The 19,544-nt window shown below is 43.6% G+C and overlaps 2 protein-coding genes across 2 annotated transcripts in view; both read left to right on the top strand.

Moving 5' to 3' along the window:
* Window positions 1–778: 778 nt before the first annotated feature.
* On the top strand, window positions 779–16,870 carry wapla (WAPL cohesin release factor a). Its single transcript, XM_086045503.1, has 20 exons — window positions 779–1,055; window positions 2,012–2,387; window positions 3,040–3,718; window positions 4,457–4,764; window positions 4,957–5,087; window positions 6,055–6,150; window positions 6,739–6,912; window positions 8,165–8,301; window positions 9,386–9,497; window positions 9,580–9,810; window positions 9,932–10,043; window positions 11,125–11,222; window positions 11,428–11,504; window positions 11,605–11,786; window positions 12,649–12,764; window positions 12,849–13,070; window positions 13,176–13,386; window positions 13,865–13,953; window positions 14,044–14,139; window positions 14,975–16,870. The coding sequence occupies exons 2-20, from the start codon at window positions 2,045–2,047 to the stop codon at window positions 15,038–15,040; spliced, it is 3,480 nt and encodes a 1,159-aa protein (XP_085901629.1). The 5' UTR covers window positions 779–1,055; window positions 2,012–2,044; the 3' UTR covers window positions 15,041–16,870.
* A 744-nt stretch (window positions 16,871–17,614) lies between these two features.
* The window catches only part of grid1a (glutamate receptor, ionotropic, delta 1a), a 287,874-nt gene continuing 285,944 nt past the window's right edge, over window positions 17,615–19,544 (top strand). Inside the window, exon 1 of the mRNA XM_086045124.1 lies at window positions 17,615–17,785. The gene's annotated coding sequence lies outside the window, so the exon portion shown is untranslated. The remainder of the gene's footprint in view (window positions 17,786–19,544) is intronic.

The following is a 19,544-nucleotide window of genomic DNA, read 5'->3' as shown; positions in this document are numbered from 1 at the left end:
AAGAGCCAAACAAAAGCTGCATCCACCCAGCTCAACATTTTTTTGCTGACCACACACGTTTGGATGGCCTTCCGATCACCGCTACGTACTGTATTCGTTTCCCTCCACATGGAAAATACTTTATACGTGTTTGACGTAGCCCACAGGCATGTGTTATAATCTGAAGTATTTAAGATATTTGTGGTTCAAAAGGGTCAAAGGTAACATTTTGGTGGAAGGAACAGCGAGAAGATGATTCGGTGCTTTTGCTGCCATTGCATGGTTTGAATATGTAACTGCAAGTAAAAGCCAGGAGAAAACTCTTTGTCCTCACAATTTAGTCCTGGTACCAGTTTTATCCTATTAGTACACAATTTATTCATACTTGTAAACCACTGTGGTGCACTAGTAAGACTACTAGGTCCAACGAGTAGGCCTGTGTTGCGCACTAGAGTGTACACACACACACTATATACACTCCCCCCCCACACACACACGCGCACACACACAACTTGGAAGGTGACAACAAGGAATAAATACTAAAATATAATGAAATAAAATTTGGAACACGAGTGACGAGTGACAGAACTGCTTTATCAGCTAAAATCAATTCAAGTGGACGTCAACTCAGTTTCACGATTTTTACGATCCTCTAGCACCCCCTATCGTGTATTTATGGATTGCTTCCTTTTTATTTTTTTATTTTTACAACCAATCAGATTCGACTTCACTGCAAGGCGAGGAAATATCCGCGCGGCTGATTGGCTACTTGCAGTGACGAAGACCTGCATTACAAGTCGGTTGTGCCCGGGCCAAACGAGGAGGGGAGGGGTCGTTTCAATGGCGGCCAGTGGCACTCCAAAATGCGAAAGTCGGGATTATCCACTTTATTTAGACCGCGTTTGAACACGCGATCTTAGTTTGTTCGCTCACCTGCGATTTCCCAGGAGTGCTTACCGCTCGGGGGACGCGTTTCTGGTGTTGTTTCCACCCTGTGAGACGGACTTTACACGCTTGGTTTGGGGGATCGGGCCTAGCCGGCTGGCTAACAAACAAGCCTTCGCCGGAGTTGAAAGGTAACACAGAGCAGAGTACTTGCCAAACTTGATTATTGAAATTATAGTGTTGCCTCTTATACTCATTTCTGTCTGTTGTTTAATTTACTATCCACGCTCCATTTCGAGCGTACATTTCTCAATGTTTTGTGCGGTCAGATGCGAAGTGTAAACTAGCAATTAGCACTCGCGCTAACAGCTATCGGCTAACTTTATGTGAACTTTACAACCCAGTGGCCCACACGGAGCATCGCCGGATTTTTAGCTGGACCAAAGTTAATTTCACTGACAAATGAGCATCGGGATGAAGTTAGTCTTTTAAAAGTGCGTCTATTTGGCGTGTGTTTAATGTGTCGGACGTTAGGACAGTGACGGAAACGTGTTGAAAGAAGCTGTCTATTAGCAGCTGAGCTAGGTACAATTCTCGCACTTTCTAAGATCATTGTTAAGTAAATAGGATTGTTTAAAATCCGAACTGTTTTCCTCGCAGCATTAACCTGGACCAACTTCTACAGAAATAATAGAAATAACCATTAATTTTTCATGTGATTTTTTACAGTTAATGTATAATAAGTCAGGGGTTTTACTGGGTCAAATTAAGGCACAGGTGGCACCATTCTGATAGTTCGCAGAGGTCGTATGCCACGCTCCACATTTGCTCAGTAAGTATGTTATTGTTCTTTGAAATTGTGTTAATCTAAAATTATTGCCACCTTGCCTTACAAATTACTCACTTGGAAAAGACAAAAGTTATAAAAGCTTATATACGTTTTTTTGGAGGCACATTTATAAAGGGTTGTGATTCCTACACCATTCACCTGATTTGAATGTAAATGCCCTAAAATTAAAGATAAAAGTCTTTTGTTTTGTTTAAAATCCACTGTGGTGGTTTTTAAATCCCCAAAAAATGAGAATTGTGTCCATGTCCCAGTATTTAAGGGCCTGATTGTAATGTCCATGCTGTCTTGTTGTTTCAGGTCACAGGTAATATGTAACATAAAGCCACCACTATGACATCCAGATTTGGGAAAACGTACAACCGCAAGGGAGGCGAGGCCAATTCCAAGTTCGAAGAAGTCTTCTCCAACAGGAAGCCCACCCTGACCACCAAATGGGGCGAGACCACCTACAAGGCCCAACTGGGGGCCAAAAGGCCTCACGTGAAGTCGGACGAGCCATCCAAGAGGCCCCGGCTGGAGGACAGCGACAGCGGGGACGACCCGTTTGGGTTCGACAGCGACGACGAGTCCATGAGCGTCGACGAGGGCGGAGCGACTGAGGCGGTCACTGAAAACGTCGCTGTCGTGAAGACTGCTGCGCACAGTGCGGCGAGCGCAACGGCCAAAGTTCCATGTAAGACAGCATGTTCGTGGATTTTTGTGTTAGCGTTTTATTCACGCTAGTACGCAAGCCAATACAATTGATGGGCATACTGTGAAGGTGGCTTGTGTTGACCATTGATATCAGTTCAGTTGTCTATGTAACATGTACGAATGATTGTGTGTAATCTTTATGCATCTTTTTGATGCTTCATATTCCCCTCTGTTTTAAGATCACTGCCTCCATCTTGTGGCATTCATACACAACTACACACCGTTTTAGGGGACAATCTGAGCGAAAGTCTCGCATCATGGCAGTTTGACTTTTTTTTTTTTTTTTAATTTGTGCGACTTCAAGGAGACAAGCACATTTTAGCAATTTCAAATTATTTGTAGGGATCTTAATAGAAGGTTTCTGACATTCTTCTGTCCAAATACCCAAATGATGAATAATTACAGGACGCTTAACATAAACTTCAATACTAGTGGAAAATCACTCGTCTGTCTTATTCAAATACAGAGTACGGCGATGTAATGACGGCAAGGGCCTATCGATTTTGCCAACTTAGCGACTTTTACAATCCACCAGCAACTTTTTTTTGTTCCCTTTACGATGAGCAAAAAAAGACAAAAGTCTTGAAGTTATGATGTCACATATTGTAATCTTTCTGTGTTACTGTTTACAGGCAAGCCAGCAGTTGACACAAAGGCTGTCGAAAATAACAAGCTGTGGTGCAAAAGTGCGCCGACGAGCAGCCAGGCACAGGCGTCCGCGATGTCTTTATCAAACAAAGCCACACCCTCGGCTCACAACTCCTCAGGGACCCAGAGGACCATCTTCGCTCCTCAAACCGCCGTCGCACAGTCCGCCGATGCTCCAGGTGGCAGCGCAGACTTCCAGACCACCTCCTGCTCTTCTAATAATGATGCACCACCAAAAGAAGAAAGTCCCGAGCAGGAGCCTCATCCAGAGCCAGTGGACAACATCCCCCCTTCACCGTTCACCCTCAGAGCCTCAAACTGCAAGAAATACCAGCCGCGCAGTCGGTCTAGCAAATTATTCCCCGAAGACTATGCCGACGCGGCCCCCGAAGTGGAGAGTGCCCCCGAGAAACCCAACAGCGTGGTTTCTGCCTCGGCGAGCAACAGCACCGCAAAGGCGGCGGCCAAGCCTGCGGGTAGAGGAGGCGGGAGGGTCCGCGACTACACGGTCCTGCACCCCTCCTGCGTGTCGGTGTGCAACGTCACCATCCAGGACTCCATCGAACGCAGCGCCGAAGAGCTGGTCACGCCGGCCACGCCCGCCGACCTCGGAGACGCGGGACAGATGAAGAAGAAGTCGGATGTGCAGCCTAAACCTCAAAGGTAAGGTTTATTGTATCTTGTGGATCACACAAATAAAGAATATTTTTATTCTAATTGATGACTTAAAGTGGAAGTCAACCCAAACATATTTTTTTCAAGGATATGTTCCCAGAAGGCCCACTAGTTGAAACACGGCATTCTGATTACTTTTGTGTTCGTGGAATATGAGTCGTTTTTAACCATCTCTGGGGGCCATTTTGTCTTGTGTCGACTGAAAATGACATCACAACCGCTCACAACGACCAATCACGGCTGACCTGTTTTCTAAATCTGAGCCGTGATTGGTCGTTGTGAGCAGTTGTGATGTCATTTTCAGTCGACACAAGACAAAATGGCCGCCCCCGGAGATGGCTAAAAACGAGTGGATAACACTTATTTATCAGAATGCCCTGTTTCAACTAGTGGGCTTGCATAGAACATATTCTTGATTAAAAAAATGTTTGCGTTGACTTCCGCTTTAAGTCGTTCTCTGCAGTTACTGAGTTAAAAGGCATTGACTCCATGAATCTAAAGACAAGGCCTTAATTGGCATTCAAATAGCTTAAATTAGTCTTTCAAAAGGCTTAAAAAATGTTCAATGATCTTATGATTGTAAAGGGTCTCTCAAAATGAATTAACATTCTTTAAAAAAATTAATAAATAGGTGCGGGAACAATGAACTGCATCAAAGCAAAGGGACACCGGAGGGGAAAAATGAACAAAAATGTTGTTGCAATGAAACATCACCGAATCTTGTAGAGTCCGAACCGCTTGGGTCAAGACCAAGAAGACCAAGGCCGAGTCGAAGCTGGAGTTCTTCGGCTTTGAGGACGAAGAGGCCCAGGGGGGCGACGAGGCCTCCGAAGGCTCCGCTGCGGGGAAGAGCAACTACAAGATCAAGTACTTCGGCTTCGACGACCTCAGCGAGAGCGACAGCGACGACGACAGCCCCCACGTCAAGGAGAAGAAGGCCAGGACGTCTGCGGCGGCGCTGGCCGCGCTCAGCTCCGGCGTGGACAGCCCCCACACCAGTGACTCCCAGGACAGCCAGGCCAGCAGCAATACAGGTATGCAGATTTTAAAATGGCTAAAATCGGCCAGCCAATTCATCGATCGGTTTCTGACATGTGACATATCCTCTCGACAATCTGTTTTTAATCCATAGCGGACAATCTCCTCATTATTAATAATGCGCCACTGGGGCTAATCACGTGACTCTTGCTCGTCGCTCGCTATCATCACTGTTGTTCCTCCGGCAGATACTTTTGACTTCTCCGACGACTCGAGTCCGGGGGGCGCCGAGGGCCAAAAAGGACGCTCAGGGAAGCAAAGTGAAAAGTCCAAGGACCTCGGCAGCGGATTCAAGAAGATCTTCAGTGGGCCCAAAAAGGTCTGTGAGTCATGATGTGACATGTCTTTGTGGCCTCATCAAATTAGTGAGGGCACGGCCTTAACCCGTCGCAGCTGCATGATGGCGAAGGGGTTAAGCTTGTGTGTTGCTAACATCACCTTATGGGCAGCCTCATCTGAATTATTCTGCTCCAGTTTGCTGCGTTGCATTCACAGTACTGCCTGTTTATCTGTATTATGCTCTGCATTGGCTTTGGGTTGTTTGTTGTGGTCCGTCTTCTTTTATTCTGCGTGTCTGCTATGCCTCACGCGCGTGCATTAAAACCCACTGTGCTGTTGTTATATAATCGCACAGGGCTCTTTGTCATTTGCAGGAAGTGCTTTGTGGCACTCGGGGGGTGGGGGTGTGCTTGCGTTCCGACGTCTCGGGCTTGTCGTCGTGCTTGTGTTGTACAATATTCATGTGTTCGCTTTGTGTTAATTTACAACAATAGAGCTTATGTTCAGTGCTACAGAGCTTTATTTAATTAACGGCAAGTCCAGAATTTCTTTTACAGGCTGCTTTGCATCAGTGGCGTTGTTGGTGGAACTTTTGAAAATTCGTTTTAATTTGAATGCAGTCCATTTCGGGGCCCTGTGGTTTTTCTTTTTATATGCACACTTGGCTAGCCCATTAATGGGTGTTAAGTAGCATGCTATAAGCTGCCTTATTGGATTTCCTTGAGGTTCTCCAAAATAAAGTTGTGGATTATAAAATAAATTAAAAAAAAATCTCTTGTGGATGATTCAAGCTCATAGGTTTGATATTAATATATTTGTCCAAAATATCCATTGAGAAAATTAATAAATGGTTAAAAAGTTCATGAAACAAATATTTATATATATATATTTTTCCCCCCCAGTTCTGAATTGTATGACATTTGACTTGAGAAATTTCCACTCTTAAGCCTTGCTGTACGTCGTGTCATATCTTCTATGAAATGAACCCTCCACTTGTTCTGTTTCAGTCCCCGGCCAAAGCAGTGTACAACGCTCGACACTGGAACCAGCCGGAATCCGAAGAGGTCCCCGCGCCGGCCCTCTCCCGAGCGCAAACGGCCCCGGTAAGGCGCCGCCTCCCCCGCCGCTCAACAAATTGCGTTTGGCTTTCATTTTTCGCCACGTGGAGCATTAATCACGTGGCACTTAGGAGCGCCGTTGAGATGATGAAGACTCGTTGTGTCTTTGTTTAGCGCACAATGCACGCCGCGCTATGGAATCATTACCATTTTGTTACACAATTCCCCGTTGGCCCTCGTGAGCACAAGGCGGAATATTGTTTATTGGTCTCTCAGTAGTCAACACTTCTCCTTTTAATTGCTCTAATTAGTCTCTTTCGCTTCAAGTGGAGTTGTTTGCCCCGATGGTGAACCTCCATTTACAAAAATGCCGTGTTTTAATCCTCACTCTTGTCCCCCCGCCCCCCCCGCGTGAGTCAATGTTTGCTCAGGGACTAGCAAATTGCACTTTGGCAACGGGGATTTTCAAAAGTTGCCCTCAACTTTGCACATCCTCATCTGTTAAAAGCACTTATTAAGGACTTGTGTGCTTAACAGACTATTCAGCTGCGTTAAATTGTCAGGACATGTCATTAAACAGATTTTGTGGTTGCCGCCTGAGTCCCGTTTCTCTTCCTGCTTCCTCCTCCCCAGGCCATTTTATCGAGCGGCGGAAGCGGCAGCAGCAAGGACAGCAACTCCCATAAAGATGACGGCTTGTTCAAAGCTCCTCCGCCCCCGCCCAAAGTCATTAAATCAGAGACCATCCCCACGCGACCCTACCAGGACATCGTCACGGCTCTCAAGTGCAGGAAGGAGCACAAGGAGGTGAGGAGTGACCCAACGCAGGGCAGACGGTGGATTCAGAATTTGGTTCACGTTTTGTGTGATAGTGACAGTACTCGCCATTTCAATTTTGTCTCAAGATTGTGTCCTCGTTTTACATTTATTACAGATAAATGTTTTGGTTTTATATGTTCGGCTTATGCTGAATTAAAGGAAAATGAGAGAGAAATTAAAGTGAAATATATTTTTCCGATTTTCAATTCGAGTTGTTAACTTGCTAAACACTTTGACTTGCAGTCTTTAGGTGTAAACTGACAACTTTAAAAATTTTACCAAACAAGTGTGGCGTGAACGTACAGTCGATTAAAACAGTAATGCAAACAAATCTGTAGCTTTATCTAATTAACTTTTCATGGTTGATCAAAGAATTATATGTAAACACGCGGTCTGCACTTTTTAAGCACTGAACTCAACTAGACATTATATAAAGAAATAAAAAAAGATATATTTTGCTGTATTTATAGCCACACACACACACAAAAAAAAAATTGCAGCCTTTGTGATTTATATATAATCAAACAAGCATTCACATGTATGGACCGTTTAGAGTCAGGATTCGAACCGCAACCTCACAACTGTGGAGTAGACATTCAAACCACTAGGCTGCCATAATGTGATTACTGTTTCTACATTCATGGCCCCTATCGGTTCTTGCAAAAGGCTTCAATTTGATATTCAGGTGCTTGGATTTTCAATAAACAGCCCGAAACTAGCATCTTTGTAGATGGTGAATGCATTTTCAAAGTTAAAACTCTGCTCTTATAACAATTCTGCCCCTTTCCATGTTTATGCCCTCTCTTTTCATGTGTCAAATTCAAATAATCATTTTGTCTAGGCATATGAAAAGGTCCTGCAGAAGCGTAAAAACATCAACAAATCATTTTTAAAAAAAGTGCCAGAGTCCAAAAAGTTTCCTGACTTAAGTCAGCAGTTGGCGATTTTGTGCCTTCTAAATCCCTCCCGTACTTGTTGTTCTAATCCGACGAAAGCAATCACAGTGCTAATCAAACAATTAAAAATGAAGTAAGTCCGTCACGTGGGACTCGTGGAGCCACGAGCACCGTCGGCCACTCGAGCCGAATGCCCCGCCCTCGCTCCCCCGTTTCCGTTAATGGCGCCATTAGACTGGAAAAAGACAAGAAATAAGCGTTTTCCCCGAGAGGCGAAAGCACGTTTGGGCAGGTGCCTCTGCTTTACCAATTAGCTGAAATGAACCTCATTTGCCTTCTCGCAGCTGTACACGGTGGTGCAGCATGTCAAGCACTTCAACGACGTGGTGGAGTTTGGAGAGAATCAAGAGTTCACAGACGACTTCGAGTACCTGGAGACGGGCTTGAAGAGCAGTCAGCCGCTCAACACAAGATGCCTTAGGTAAGCAGAGGAAAATGCTTTGTTTGCCTTCGCAGATGTTTTTTTTTTGTTTTTTTTAAGCCCGCCTGTGACACATTAATGCTACTGTTTATATTATGAGTGCCAAGTAGCTCATTAAATTGATTGAACGGAGCAAGTGCTTGTCAGTTAACATTTGTCCGCGTCGGTGCGTATTAGCCAATTTAGAAAGCGACTCGCGCTTCCCGCCAGAGCTCATAACCTGGCATCGTGTTGCTTCAGCGCAGCTTGGAAATGCGCCAAGTTGTTTTGAAAAGGTTTTTGGGATTAAAATCATTTCAGCAGCTAGAGCGCGACTGATCCTAGTTTTGGAACCCCACCAAAAATATACCCGTCTCTTGCATGTGCTTGTTATATTTTGTTATTAGGATTCATGCTGGGAAGTTGAGCAGAATGTCAACTTTTGCCCTCATGAAAATGTCAAATTTTTTTTGTTACTGTGTATTTTTTACAAGCAGCTAGCAAGAAAGAAAAAATGTTTACATGAGATAAATGCTATAAAACATGCCTCGGCTGTATTTAAATTTCAATAGCATGAAGTTCAGTCATTTGGTTCTTACGATTACTTTGTATTTACGTCTTCAACTTGCAGGCGAAACTAGAGCAGGAATTTGTAGACTCTTGTTTGGCTGTTGTCATGCACGTTTCCACCGCCTTCGAATAAATACTGTGTGTAGGGCTGAAAAAAAAAAAAATGGGCGACTCCAAAAAAAATTCTGAGGCATTGATCATCATCATCTGTCCTCACTGTCCACCATCCACAGACATTTGCAGGCCACATAAATTGGTTGTATTCTAACGAAAACACTCATGACGTTTTCAGTCTTTTAGCACCCTCTCTTGGTGGGAAGTTGACACTGCAGTCTGATTACCCGATTATTCGATGGACAAGTGGTTAGGATAATCGATTCTAAAATGCTTCGATAATAACAGCCCTCGAAATGTGCTCACAGCTGATCACCGTACTTGAAATTTATCGCCCAGCCCAAGCATACAGAACTTCCTGAAATGGTAGAAGATAAACGTGAAGAGCCCATTTGAGCTGATTTCTCTGTGTGTGTTCCAGTATAATCAGCCTGGCCACGCGTTGTGCCATGCCCAGCTTCAGGATGCACCTGCGGGCAAGAGGCAAGGTGGCGCAGGTGTTCAACATGCTCAGTGACTCGTCGCAGCACCCGGTCAGTAGCAAGCGCCGTAAGATTTGGATTCTTCCACACTTTCCCGCGCTCACTCACTTTTGTTTGGCCCTCAATCGATCAGAACCTCGCCTTGTGCACGGCGGCGCTCATGTACATCCTGAGCCGCGACCGCCTCAACATGGACCTGGACCGCGCCTGCCTGGAGCTGATGATCAAGCTGCTGGAGCTGGACCAGGACTACCCGTCCCACCAGGACCAGCTCACCGCCAAGGAGGTGGCAAAGGTCAAGGAGAAGATCCGGAAGCTGTGCGAAACGGTACACAACAAACACCTGGACCTGGAAAACATCACGGTAAGTTGAAGGTTAACATTGGAAAACACGGACGATAGGTGAAGTCGAGGTCATGGGCTGATTTTTATTTATTTATTTTTTCCCCCTCCCCTCTTCTCCCCCTGTTGTTGTTTTTTTGTAGACGGGTCACCTTGCTATGGAGACTTTGCTCTCTCTAACATCCAAAAGAGCGGGCGATTGGTTCAAGGAAGAGCTACGACTCTTGGGAGGTTTGGACCACATTGTCGACAAAGGTACATAAAATCTTCACGGTGTTGTACATTAGTCTGGATGCTGCAAAGTTCAAGTGACATACTTTTAACTCATTCACTGCCAGACATTTTCAGACCCTCTTTTACCATAATGTTTGAATTTATTTTTTTTTTTAATACATAAATAAACTACTGGGATTGACTGGCTGAACTGTGTAAAGACAAATAAATTTGTGTTTGGCAGTGAATGAGTTAATATACGTCTTGGCAGCGTAAAGAGGAGAAAAAAAAACATGGAATGTGATATCGTCTCATTTGGATACAAATCAGATTCTTAGTAGATATGTGCCAATGCACCGTATCAAATAAACCCCGTCAATGCGAGCTTGGCTTCATCGAAGTACAGTAAAAAAGTATTTAATTAAAACCTCACTGTCATTTTTCATTTTGACATGTCACATAGTCAGAATTTCAGCCCGTAGGATGGCGGACAAAACGAAAAAGTCGAGGAGGTATAATGACGTTATACTGTTTTAATTGGAAGGTGTTTTTGGACCAGATTTTTCTTTTGGCTATATTAAACAAAAAGGCATTTTTTTTTCTGACATTAGCTAAATATCTCTGAAACCCATGATCTGATTTTCTGCTTTTTACATTTTGACTCGCTGACATTTTGGATAAATGTTGCGACATTAGACAGTACGTTATTTATGAATTGCGACTATGCGGTTTACTGTACACCAATTGCTCATAATCCCAACCGTGTCTCCCCAAACAACACAAACACACCACTACAAATCAAAACTACAGTAAGCATAAACAAGTAAAGATGGTGGCAAAAACCGCTAACGCGGCTTGTGGAGTCATGCCAAAGTGTAAATCAACAATGTCTGCAGTGCGTTTCTGCATCATGTGTTCAGTCAGTGCCAAGATAGCATATTGGATATGTGTCACCTGAAATGTTCATGAAAAACTAGACAGTCAAACTTATCGGATGGAGGCATTAAATTGAAAATGTGCGCTTGGACCTGCAGTGTAAATCCAGTTTAAGAGGTACTTTCCAGCGTGACTTATTCGACGCGCCAATCACGTTGTCTCATTCTTCATTGTGTCGTTTGCGTAGTGAAAGAGTGCGTGCAAAACCTGAGCCAAGAGGACAACAAGGAGAACCTCGTCGCGTCTTTATGGGGAGCTGAGCGATGTTTGAGAGTGCTTGAAAGTGTAAGTGACGAGTCTCTTCCCGAGCGTCATCCCCCAAGGCCGAATTGAGTGCTAAACGCATGCATGGTTGGTTGGTTTTTATCCAGGCGATGATTGATCAGCCCCATCAAAAGTCTGCCTTTCACCTTTACACTAGATGCCTTGACTCCTCTCCTTGTACTTACTCGTAATTGATATCCTTTCTTTCGCCGCTGGGGGCCAACAGGTCACCGTGCAGAATCTGGAAAATCAGGGTTACCTAATTGCCTACAAGGACTCGCAGCTCATCGTCTCCTCTGCGAGGTGAGGACCAAAACTGTCGTCCGTCTTGAAGGCATCTTCAGATTTTAAATGAGGATTATGTTCACACTTTTTTTTTTGTGTGTGTGTACGTTGTCTTCAGAGCACTGTGCTACTGCGAGGATATGATCCAGCGCTACAGCAGAGCGTTGAACAACAGCTCCCTGTCGGCGGAATCGGGCGCCACCACGCTGCCCCACTGCAGCTTCAGCAACGTGGGCAAGGCGGTGGAGGACTGCATGAGGGCCGTCATCGGCGTCCTGCTCAACCTCACCCATGACAACGGTAAATATTGGATTAAGTATACTGCAGAATGAAATCATAAAGCCCCCTCTTAACTAGGGATGGGCCGATAGTCTGCGTTTTGATGAATATCGGCGTCGGCCTTTTTAAAATATGTGAATGCCGATAATAAATCAATTTAAAACTGTGTTGGAATCAAAACAAAGATATGTGAAAGTTACATTTTCTGTCATTTTGGAGAACTTCATTTACTGTCGGAAACTACATGGAGCTAGTTGTGAAAGTGTTTTCATTTCACATGCTGACGACCCTGGGTGCTCCCTGAACTTTTTGTCAAAAATGTACAGTAATAGTAATACAAAAACAAAAAAAATCGACATTCATTATGCAAATCTGAAAAATTGTTCAATAAAAATATGCTTAAAGATGATTCAACAACGTTAAGAATTTCCTTTTTTTTTTCTTTTTTTTTTAGATTTTGATACCAATATTTTCTTTTTTATGAAAAATGAATATCGGCTCCAAATATCGGTTATCGTCCGCCTTGACTACTAATAATCGGTATCGGCATCAGCCCTGAAAAAAACATATCAGTCTATCGCTACTCTTAACCCGTCTGTTTTGTTGTGGCTCCAATTAAAATATTTTTGAAATGGGGGGGGGGGGGGAGAAATGGAATAATACTTCTGCTGGACTGACTTTTATTTTCTTGATTTATATATTTTTTCATTATTGTTTTTGAATGTGGAAACACTCCTCTGACGTTTCCATTTCCTACGCAGAGCAGCAAAATTTACCCAAATATAATGGGTTTAATTTATATTGAAATGATTTTGGCGCATTCATAAAAAAATGATTAAAAAAAAATATATATCCACCTTCTAAATTTGTGTTTTGTCTGCAGAGTGGGGAAGCACGAAGACGGGCGAGCAGGATCAGCTCATTGTGACGGCGCTAAATTGTGTTCTCCGGGTTCCGCGCTTCATCCCACAGGAACAACGGTTTGACGTGCGAGTGCTGGTAAGGCATTTAAAATTTAGCATGTATCGTTTCACCCACCGTATACTATTTTATTATTTTTTTTTCTTCTGCTTCTTCGTCCAGGGTCTGGGCCTGCTTATCAATTTGGTGGAGTACAGTTCCAGAAACCGCCACTATCTCGTGGACATGGAGTACAACATGGATGACTTCTGTCTGGAGGACAGCCTGACGCAGCCGCCCGACTCGACGCAAGCGGGCGAGTCGGCGGCGTCGAAGGCGGCCGAGACTCAGGAAGACGGAGCGGAGAAGCCAGAGGCCTCTGGTGCTTTGGCTGCCCTGGTGAAGGTAGTAAACCCATTACGTCAGTGATTTTTAAAGTGCGGTACACAAAACAAGCATCGCCTTAAAAAAAAATAAAAAAAATGGTATAACCACTCCTTTCCTTCCCAGCTGTTTCTGGAGAGAGAGCGCGCCGCCATCCTGGCCGAGGCCAAAACCGATGACCTCATCAGCGAGGCGCCCAAACCCCAGGACCAGAGCGGCGAGTGGAAGGAGACCATGGGGGAGATCCAGTGGGTGGCGGCCGAGCCCAACGACAGCCAGCCCCAACCGGAGAATCCAAAGAAAGAGGAGGAGGATGAAGAGTTGGACCTAAATAAAGGTAGGGGCTTGGTTTTAGGCTAGCATTCTCCTCTCAGAAGCTTCAGAGAGGTTTTTGTAGTTATTTTATTAATTGAGTTTATTTGTTGCTCTCGTTATTTTAGTTTTTTTCCCCCCCTTCATGTGTGGCGGTTTCACATTAGATGTTGTAAATTGACCCCCTTAAAGTTCAGTTTTCCATTTGCTGAAGTTGAAGTCCGCTAGGGGAAAAAGTCAACCATCCACCGACTTTTTACAGCAAACATTTCTCCCGTTGCCAAAATATTCCACTAATAACATATTACCATTCCCGCAACTTGACACTGTGAAAAGGTCAGGCCAAAAATGTTTTTTTGGGAGAACCTCCCATTCATTGCTTTCATGCATCCCCTGCAATTGAATTGTTTCAACCGCTTTGTGTGGAATTAAACTTCTCAGTTGCATCCACCAAAGTGATGCAGCTGGTAAACATTTTTTTCTTCCCACTGCTTTGCTTGAAGCTTTGCAGCATGCCGGCAAGCACATGGAGGACAGCATTGTCGCCTCCTACACGGCTCTGCTGCTGGGATGCCTCTGCCAAGGCAGCCAGGTACGCACACACACACACACATTTCCTGACAAAGGTCTCATGTAAGAGTTTTTTTCCTCACAATGTCGCTTCCTCTCTGTTGTTTGGAAGGTGAACGTGACTACTGTGAGACAACACCTCCCCAAAGGAGACTTCTCCATCATGACGGAAATGCTCAAGAAGTTCCTGAGCTTCATGAACCTCACTGTGAGTACCAAGGTTGTCATCAGCGGTTTGGGGGGCTCTGCGATTATTCGATTTTACCGATTACATTTGATCATGTTATTTAGAAATTTCCTTGCAGCTTCTGTAGTTTAAAGGGAAGTCAATAACGCAAACATTTTTTTTTTCAAGAATATATTTTATGCTAGTTGAAACAGGGCATTCTGATAGATATTGCGTTTGTGGAATAAGTATTAATCCACTCGTTTTTAGCCATCTCTGCGGGCGGCCATTTTGTCTTCTGTCAACTGAAAATGACATCACAACTGCTCACAACAAGCAATCACGGCTCAGATTTAGAAAACAGGTCAGCCGTGATTGGTCGTTGTGAGCAGTTGTGGTGTCATTTTCAGTCGACAGAAGACAAAATGGCCGCCCCCAGAGATGGCTAAAAACGAGTGCATTTTGCTGCTTCATTTATATTCCCCATACGCAAGTTTTATCAGAATGCCGTGTTTCAACTACTGTGCCTGCTGGGAACATATTCTTGGAAAAAAATATGTTTGGGTTGACTTCCACATTCAGAACAATAAAGGGAATATATTGTTAATTGTCCCCTAATCTCATTACTGGTAACAGACGGTATTAGCGGTTATTGAAATCTTTACTTTTTAAACCCACATCAAATAATAATAGGTAATTTGCCCTTTCCAAATATATATACACACACAATCAGGTGTGTGCATCGCTCCAATAACAGATGATTCGATACATGGAGTGTGATACGGTTAAAGGACAGTATGTTTTAAAGTGCTACAATTCGATACTCAACGCCTCACAAGTTCCCATCTGACTCAGTTGTGTTGTTTGTCTCCCCCAGTGTGCGGTGGGCACCACAGGGCAGAAGTCCATCTCCCGGGTCATCGACTATCTGGAGCACTGCTAACAGCGGACACTAAGCCCGACACTTTGACCGCACACCCAAGGGGACGTGCCGGGTAGTCTCTGGCCCGAACCGTGTGGCGGCGAGACGGGGGCACGGGAGGGAGCCGCGCCCGGCAAGTGGCACACAACTGAACCAAAGCCAGCGCTCGCCATCAACATCCGTCCCGCGGTCCACAGGGGCTGGGAGGGGGGGGTGCTCCGTAACGCCGAGAAGAGGCGACGTATGAAATTTCCTGGATGGTTCCCATATTTTTTAATTTTTTAATCTTCCACGTCAAAAGCCAAGAGTGATCTCGCTGACCAGCATGAAGAAACAATCACTTTCATGCATGTCGCAATGATGTCTCCATGCCCTCCTGTTTGCAGTTCAATGTCACGGGGGTGGCGGGGGGGGTTATTGGACTTCGTGTGTTTTGGAATTTATGTTCTCACATTGCCCTTTTTTAGTTCTCCTTATGAGGGCCTTTTATTTGTGTTTTATGAATTCTGAATCAACTTTGAATGAAATCGGGACTGTTGAGTGTCTGGCCCAAGCCAGACATGTTTTAGTGTGTGTGTGTGTTTTAGATTATTTAAATCCAACAACGCAGAATATAGTCTCACATTGAATTATAACATTGCAAATGTGGATTACTGTGTGCGTTTGGGGAAAAAAAAAAAAAAAAAATTGTAATCATTTTAATTTAATTATCTCCTTTTATTTTAGTGTCTTAAAATTTGGTTTATAATGTCACTGGACAGCACATTGGCTGGACATACTGCAGGCAGAATGGACTCCAAATTGTATACTTGGGGTAGGCCATGAGGCTTTTTAGCTACCGATTTATTGGTATCAACCATGAACCAGTTAGCTGTGGTTCCTGTTGTGAGCACAATGCATACATATTTAACTCATTCACCGCCATCGACGAATTAACTTGTCTTTTCACGATCCAGCCGTTCAATTCCAGGAACTTATGTTTTTTCCAAATGTTAGGCTAAAAGAGGGTCTGAAAATGTCCGGCAGTGAATGAGTTTAAGTCCATCAACCGCACCATGTGATGTAAAACGCAAACCATCTTAACTCAAATATGTGATATTTATCTCCAGTTTGATCAGTCATGTCTGGTTTGTGGATAGCTTTTATGCCTCGCAGGCAGGATTTCTGGGTTTGAATTTTGCTGTTTTCAAGCTTCCATTTCCCCCAAAACATTATATACGCTAACGTTGATTGAGGACCCTAAATTGTCCATAGGTGTGAGTGTGAACGCGTGTCTATAGGTGGGCTACGACTTGCTGGCAACTTGTCCAAGGTTTGCCCTGTCTCAGCTGAGGAAAAGCGCTATTGAAAATTGATGAAGGGATAGTTTAGATGCTAGTCTGCTATTTTGTAAGGAAATTAAAACGTTTTAAAACGTGGCTTCTGTATGTCCAGCCATCTGCCCACAAGCTTCTCCGAAACCTACACAAATATTTATACCCCCCTCCCCCACCAACCCCCCACCCCCTGTGTTGTCATTTTAGCCATGCCCGACTAGGCGGACGTCACCTGCCTGGCCTACGGGCCTCCAGCCCTCAGTGATGAACTTTGATCTTGCAAAATGTCTGCTCTGTATGGAATTGTAGAATGTAAATACACATGTACATAAGCAATTGATGGACATTGACAAAGATGCTTAGACTACTTTTTGCCCCCCTTCTACCTCCTTTCTTCCCTCCCCACCTACCTGGAAGCTGATATTTTTATTTTATACAATATTTGTCATTTGGAAAAAAGAAACAAGGAGTGAAAAAAAGTTTGTACTCGTTTCTGTGTAAATAGTTCTGGAAAAAGTAAAGGAAAAAAAAAACACCCAACGCATTCCCATTGTTTCATTTTCATGTTTCGCATGCCAGTCATTAGCCAAGGCTGAAATCGATATTGGTGTTTCTATTGATTTAAATGAGAAAAGATTTGATGTACGGTTGTTTTGAGTTACAACGTGATCACTGAATGAATTACACTTGTATCTCAAGACAAAGTCTGATTGACAGCTTTAAAAAAAATATATATATATTTCCAATACATTCAACTATTTCACCATTTCTAGTTGTTGCAATTAGGGCCTGGCTGTTAGATTTTTTTTTTTAGGCTGATGCTAATTATGTAATTTGGCAAAATAACATTCTGATAACAGATTAATAAAAGGCCAATTAACTTTACAATGAATAAAAATATATATTTTTAAATGATTACAGACATAATTGTCCTTTATTATTTGTGTAACAAAAGAAAAATACCGATTTTGGACCATTTTAAAAGAGCGGGTATTGGCAGATTAATCAATTGGGCCTAGTAACAATCCTCTTTGTAAAATTATGACTGGAGTCATAAGACTTGACTTGAGTCAGTATGAATCAAGTTGCTATTTTTAGGACTTGCCACTGACTTCAGACTTGGTATCTAAGCGACTCGACTTCAATTGAACTACGTGACAAGTCATCCTGTTTATAATTTGAAATCTGCATTTTAACACAGTTGGCCTTTTGAAGTAAAGCGGGAAAGAAATAAAAAGAGGGGTTTTGTGTCATTCAAACCAACCTGGCAACCCAATCAGCGCCACTGTTGGGTGTGAAGTGGCGACCAACACAACAACGATGGTAGTAACTCCCAGGATCATTCAATTAACGGATTTGTCGATGTTGTTGGCAAAAATAGGATGGCAAAACGCATAGTTTGCGCCTCAAGGAATGAAGACGTCTAACTTAATTCGATCCACAAACACAGGTAAGCTAACGTCATAGTTTAGCAAGAGATACAAACATTTGTTTGGGTCTGGTAAAAAATGTATCGTGAACATTTAAGTAGAGCTAAGTAACGCAACTATAGATGGGATGGTTTGTGAAAACTGTCCGAACTGTTCGTTTCGACTGTTCCTCTCTGAACATAAGATAGCTAGGTTAGGTCGACAGTTTAGCTCACTAATCGCTGGTCAAACACAAACATATCTCTTCGTCTTCTTCATTTAATTGAGAAACCAATAAAGCGGTAGGTTAGGCGCCATGGAGAGCTGTAATCTTGAAACCATGCCATTAAAACAGCGATCGTTATTTTAAGCATAGACATCGATAAGTGGAGCATGTACATTGAGTACTTTTCTGGTCGTGAGCGTGACCGCCATATTGAATGTGTAGGGCCCCGTAAACTAATGCACGTAAACTTCCAAAATGGACAACAAAGTCAATGACTGTCATTCATCTAATAAATTTGGGAACCAGATTGGCACCAAACACAATGTATGTTGTTTTTAAATCTGATTGTTATACATGTTTACTCTGATATTTCACACAATGACTCAGGACTTGCTTGAAACTTGAAGGTTGCGGCTTGAGAATTTCTTGTGACTTGCACATATATGATATCTGGTATGTAGTAACTGTCATGTGTAATTAATTGTATTGGCTCATATAGTAGTGAGAAGACAGACTTTTCACCGTCGTGACTAATTCAACTTCCGGTTCTATGGTCATTGCTACACATCCCTCCCCCACTTCCCTTCTTGCCATCACTGCTGGCCTTTTTTTTTCGAATGCCGATGGAGTGCAGTAGGAGTTCATCACCCACCCACCACCCCGCTCCCACCCACCCGCTCGGCTTAACAGAATTTTTACGGGATGCCAGCCGCTCCGAGCGAGTGAGGGAGCACAGAGAGGGAAGATGAGGTGAAATGATGCTGCCTCCGTCGCCGCCCTGGGATTAATTTGGAAGCTGTCAATCAAAACGTCTCCCCAGCATTCACATCTGGCTTTACCACACGGCCACGGCTGATTGAGCCTACAGGTGTTTTCATACGCCCTAGGTGCCACTGGGGGGCGTTAGTGCTCCGCTCTGGTCTCGCATTTGTGATTTATTTCATTTTTTATTTATTGCACACACCTCATCAGCGGTGTTGCTTGCTGATTTGCCCTCAAGCTGTAAGGATGCTCATCTTTGGAGAGGTACATTGCCTCATCTCGCGCATACAGTCTGCTGAAATGTGCACTTGCAGCCAGTCAGTGTGCTCTACTCATAAAATTCCAGCCATCCATGTTTGAAAATATGTCCTCTAGAGAACATAGAGCAGGGTTCACCGACCTTTTTGAAAGTCACAGCTGATTGCGGAGGGCTACCAATTTGATACACAATTCTGAAATGAGGTTATGCATCTGTCCAATAAAAGACAATGTAAACGGACAATATCACAATACTCACAGGCATATATTCTTTATCCTCTGCGTAAAATGACTAATATTGTTACAGCTTACTGAAGCACTGAGAGTATTGGTTTTTTTTTTCTCATATTATTCCAACTAAAACAGGGGTGAGGCTTCATTTTTAAACCTGATAGGTAGGCCACGTCATTAGTAGAGATTTTTGAAATTTTATTATTATAACCGTTATCCAGTGACTCTTTTGTAAACCGGTCTCTGTTGGTGTCCCACTTAGTTTATTAGCCTTCGTCACATGGTGGAGTGGTGGCGTGTGCGTGCCTCGCACTCCAACGGAC

Source organism: Filicampus tigris, chromosome 11, assembly GCF_054856515.1.
Source record: "Filicampus tigris isolate MCC_2025a chromosome 11, RoL_Ftig_1.0, whole genome shotgun sequence".
Taxonomy (NCBI): Eukaryota; Metazoa; Chordata; class Actinopteri; order Syngnathiformes; family Syngnathidae; genus Filicampus; species Filicampus tigris.
Note: the sequence above shows the minus strand (reverse complement) of the source record. Positions and strands in the feature narration are given on the sequence as shown.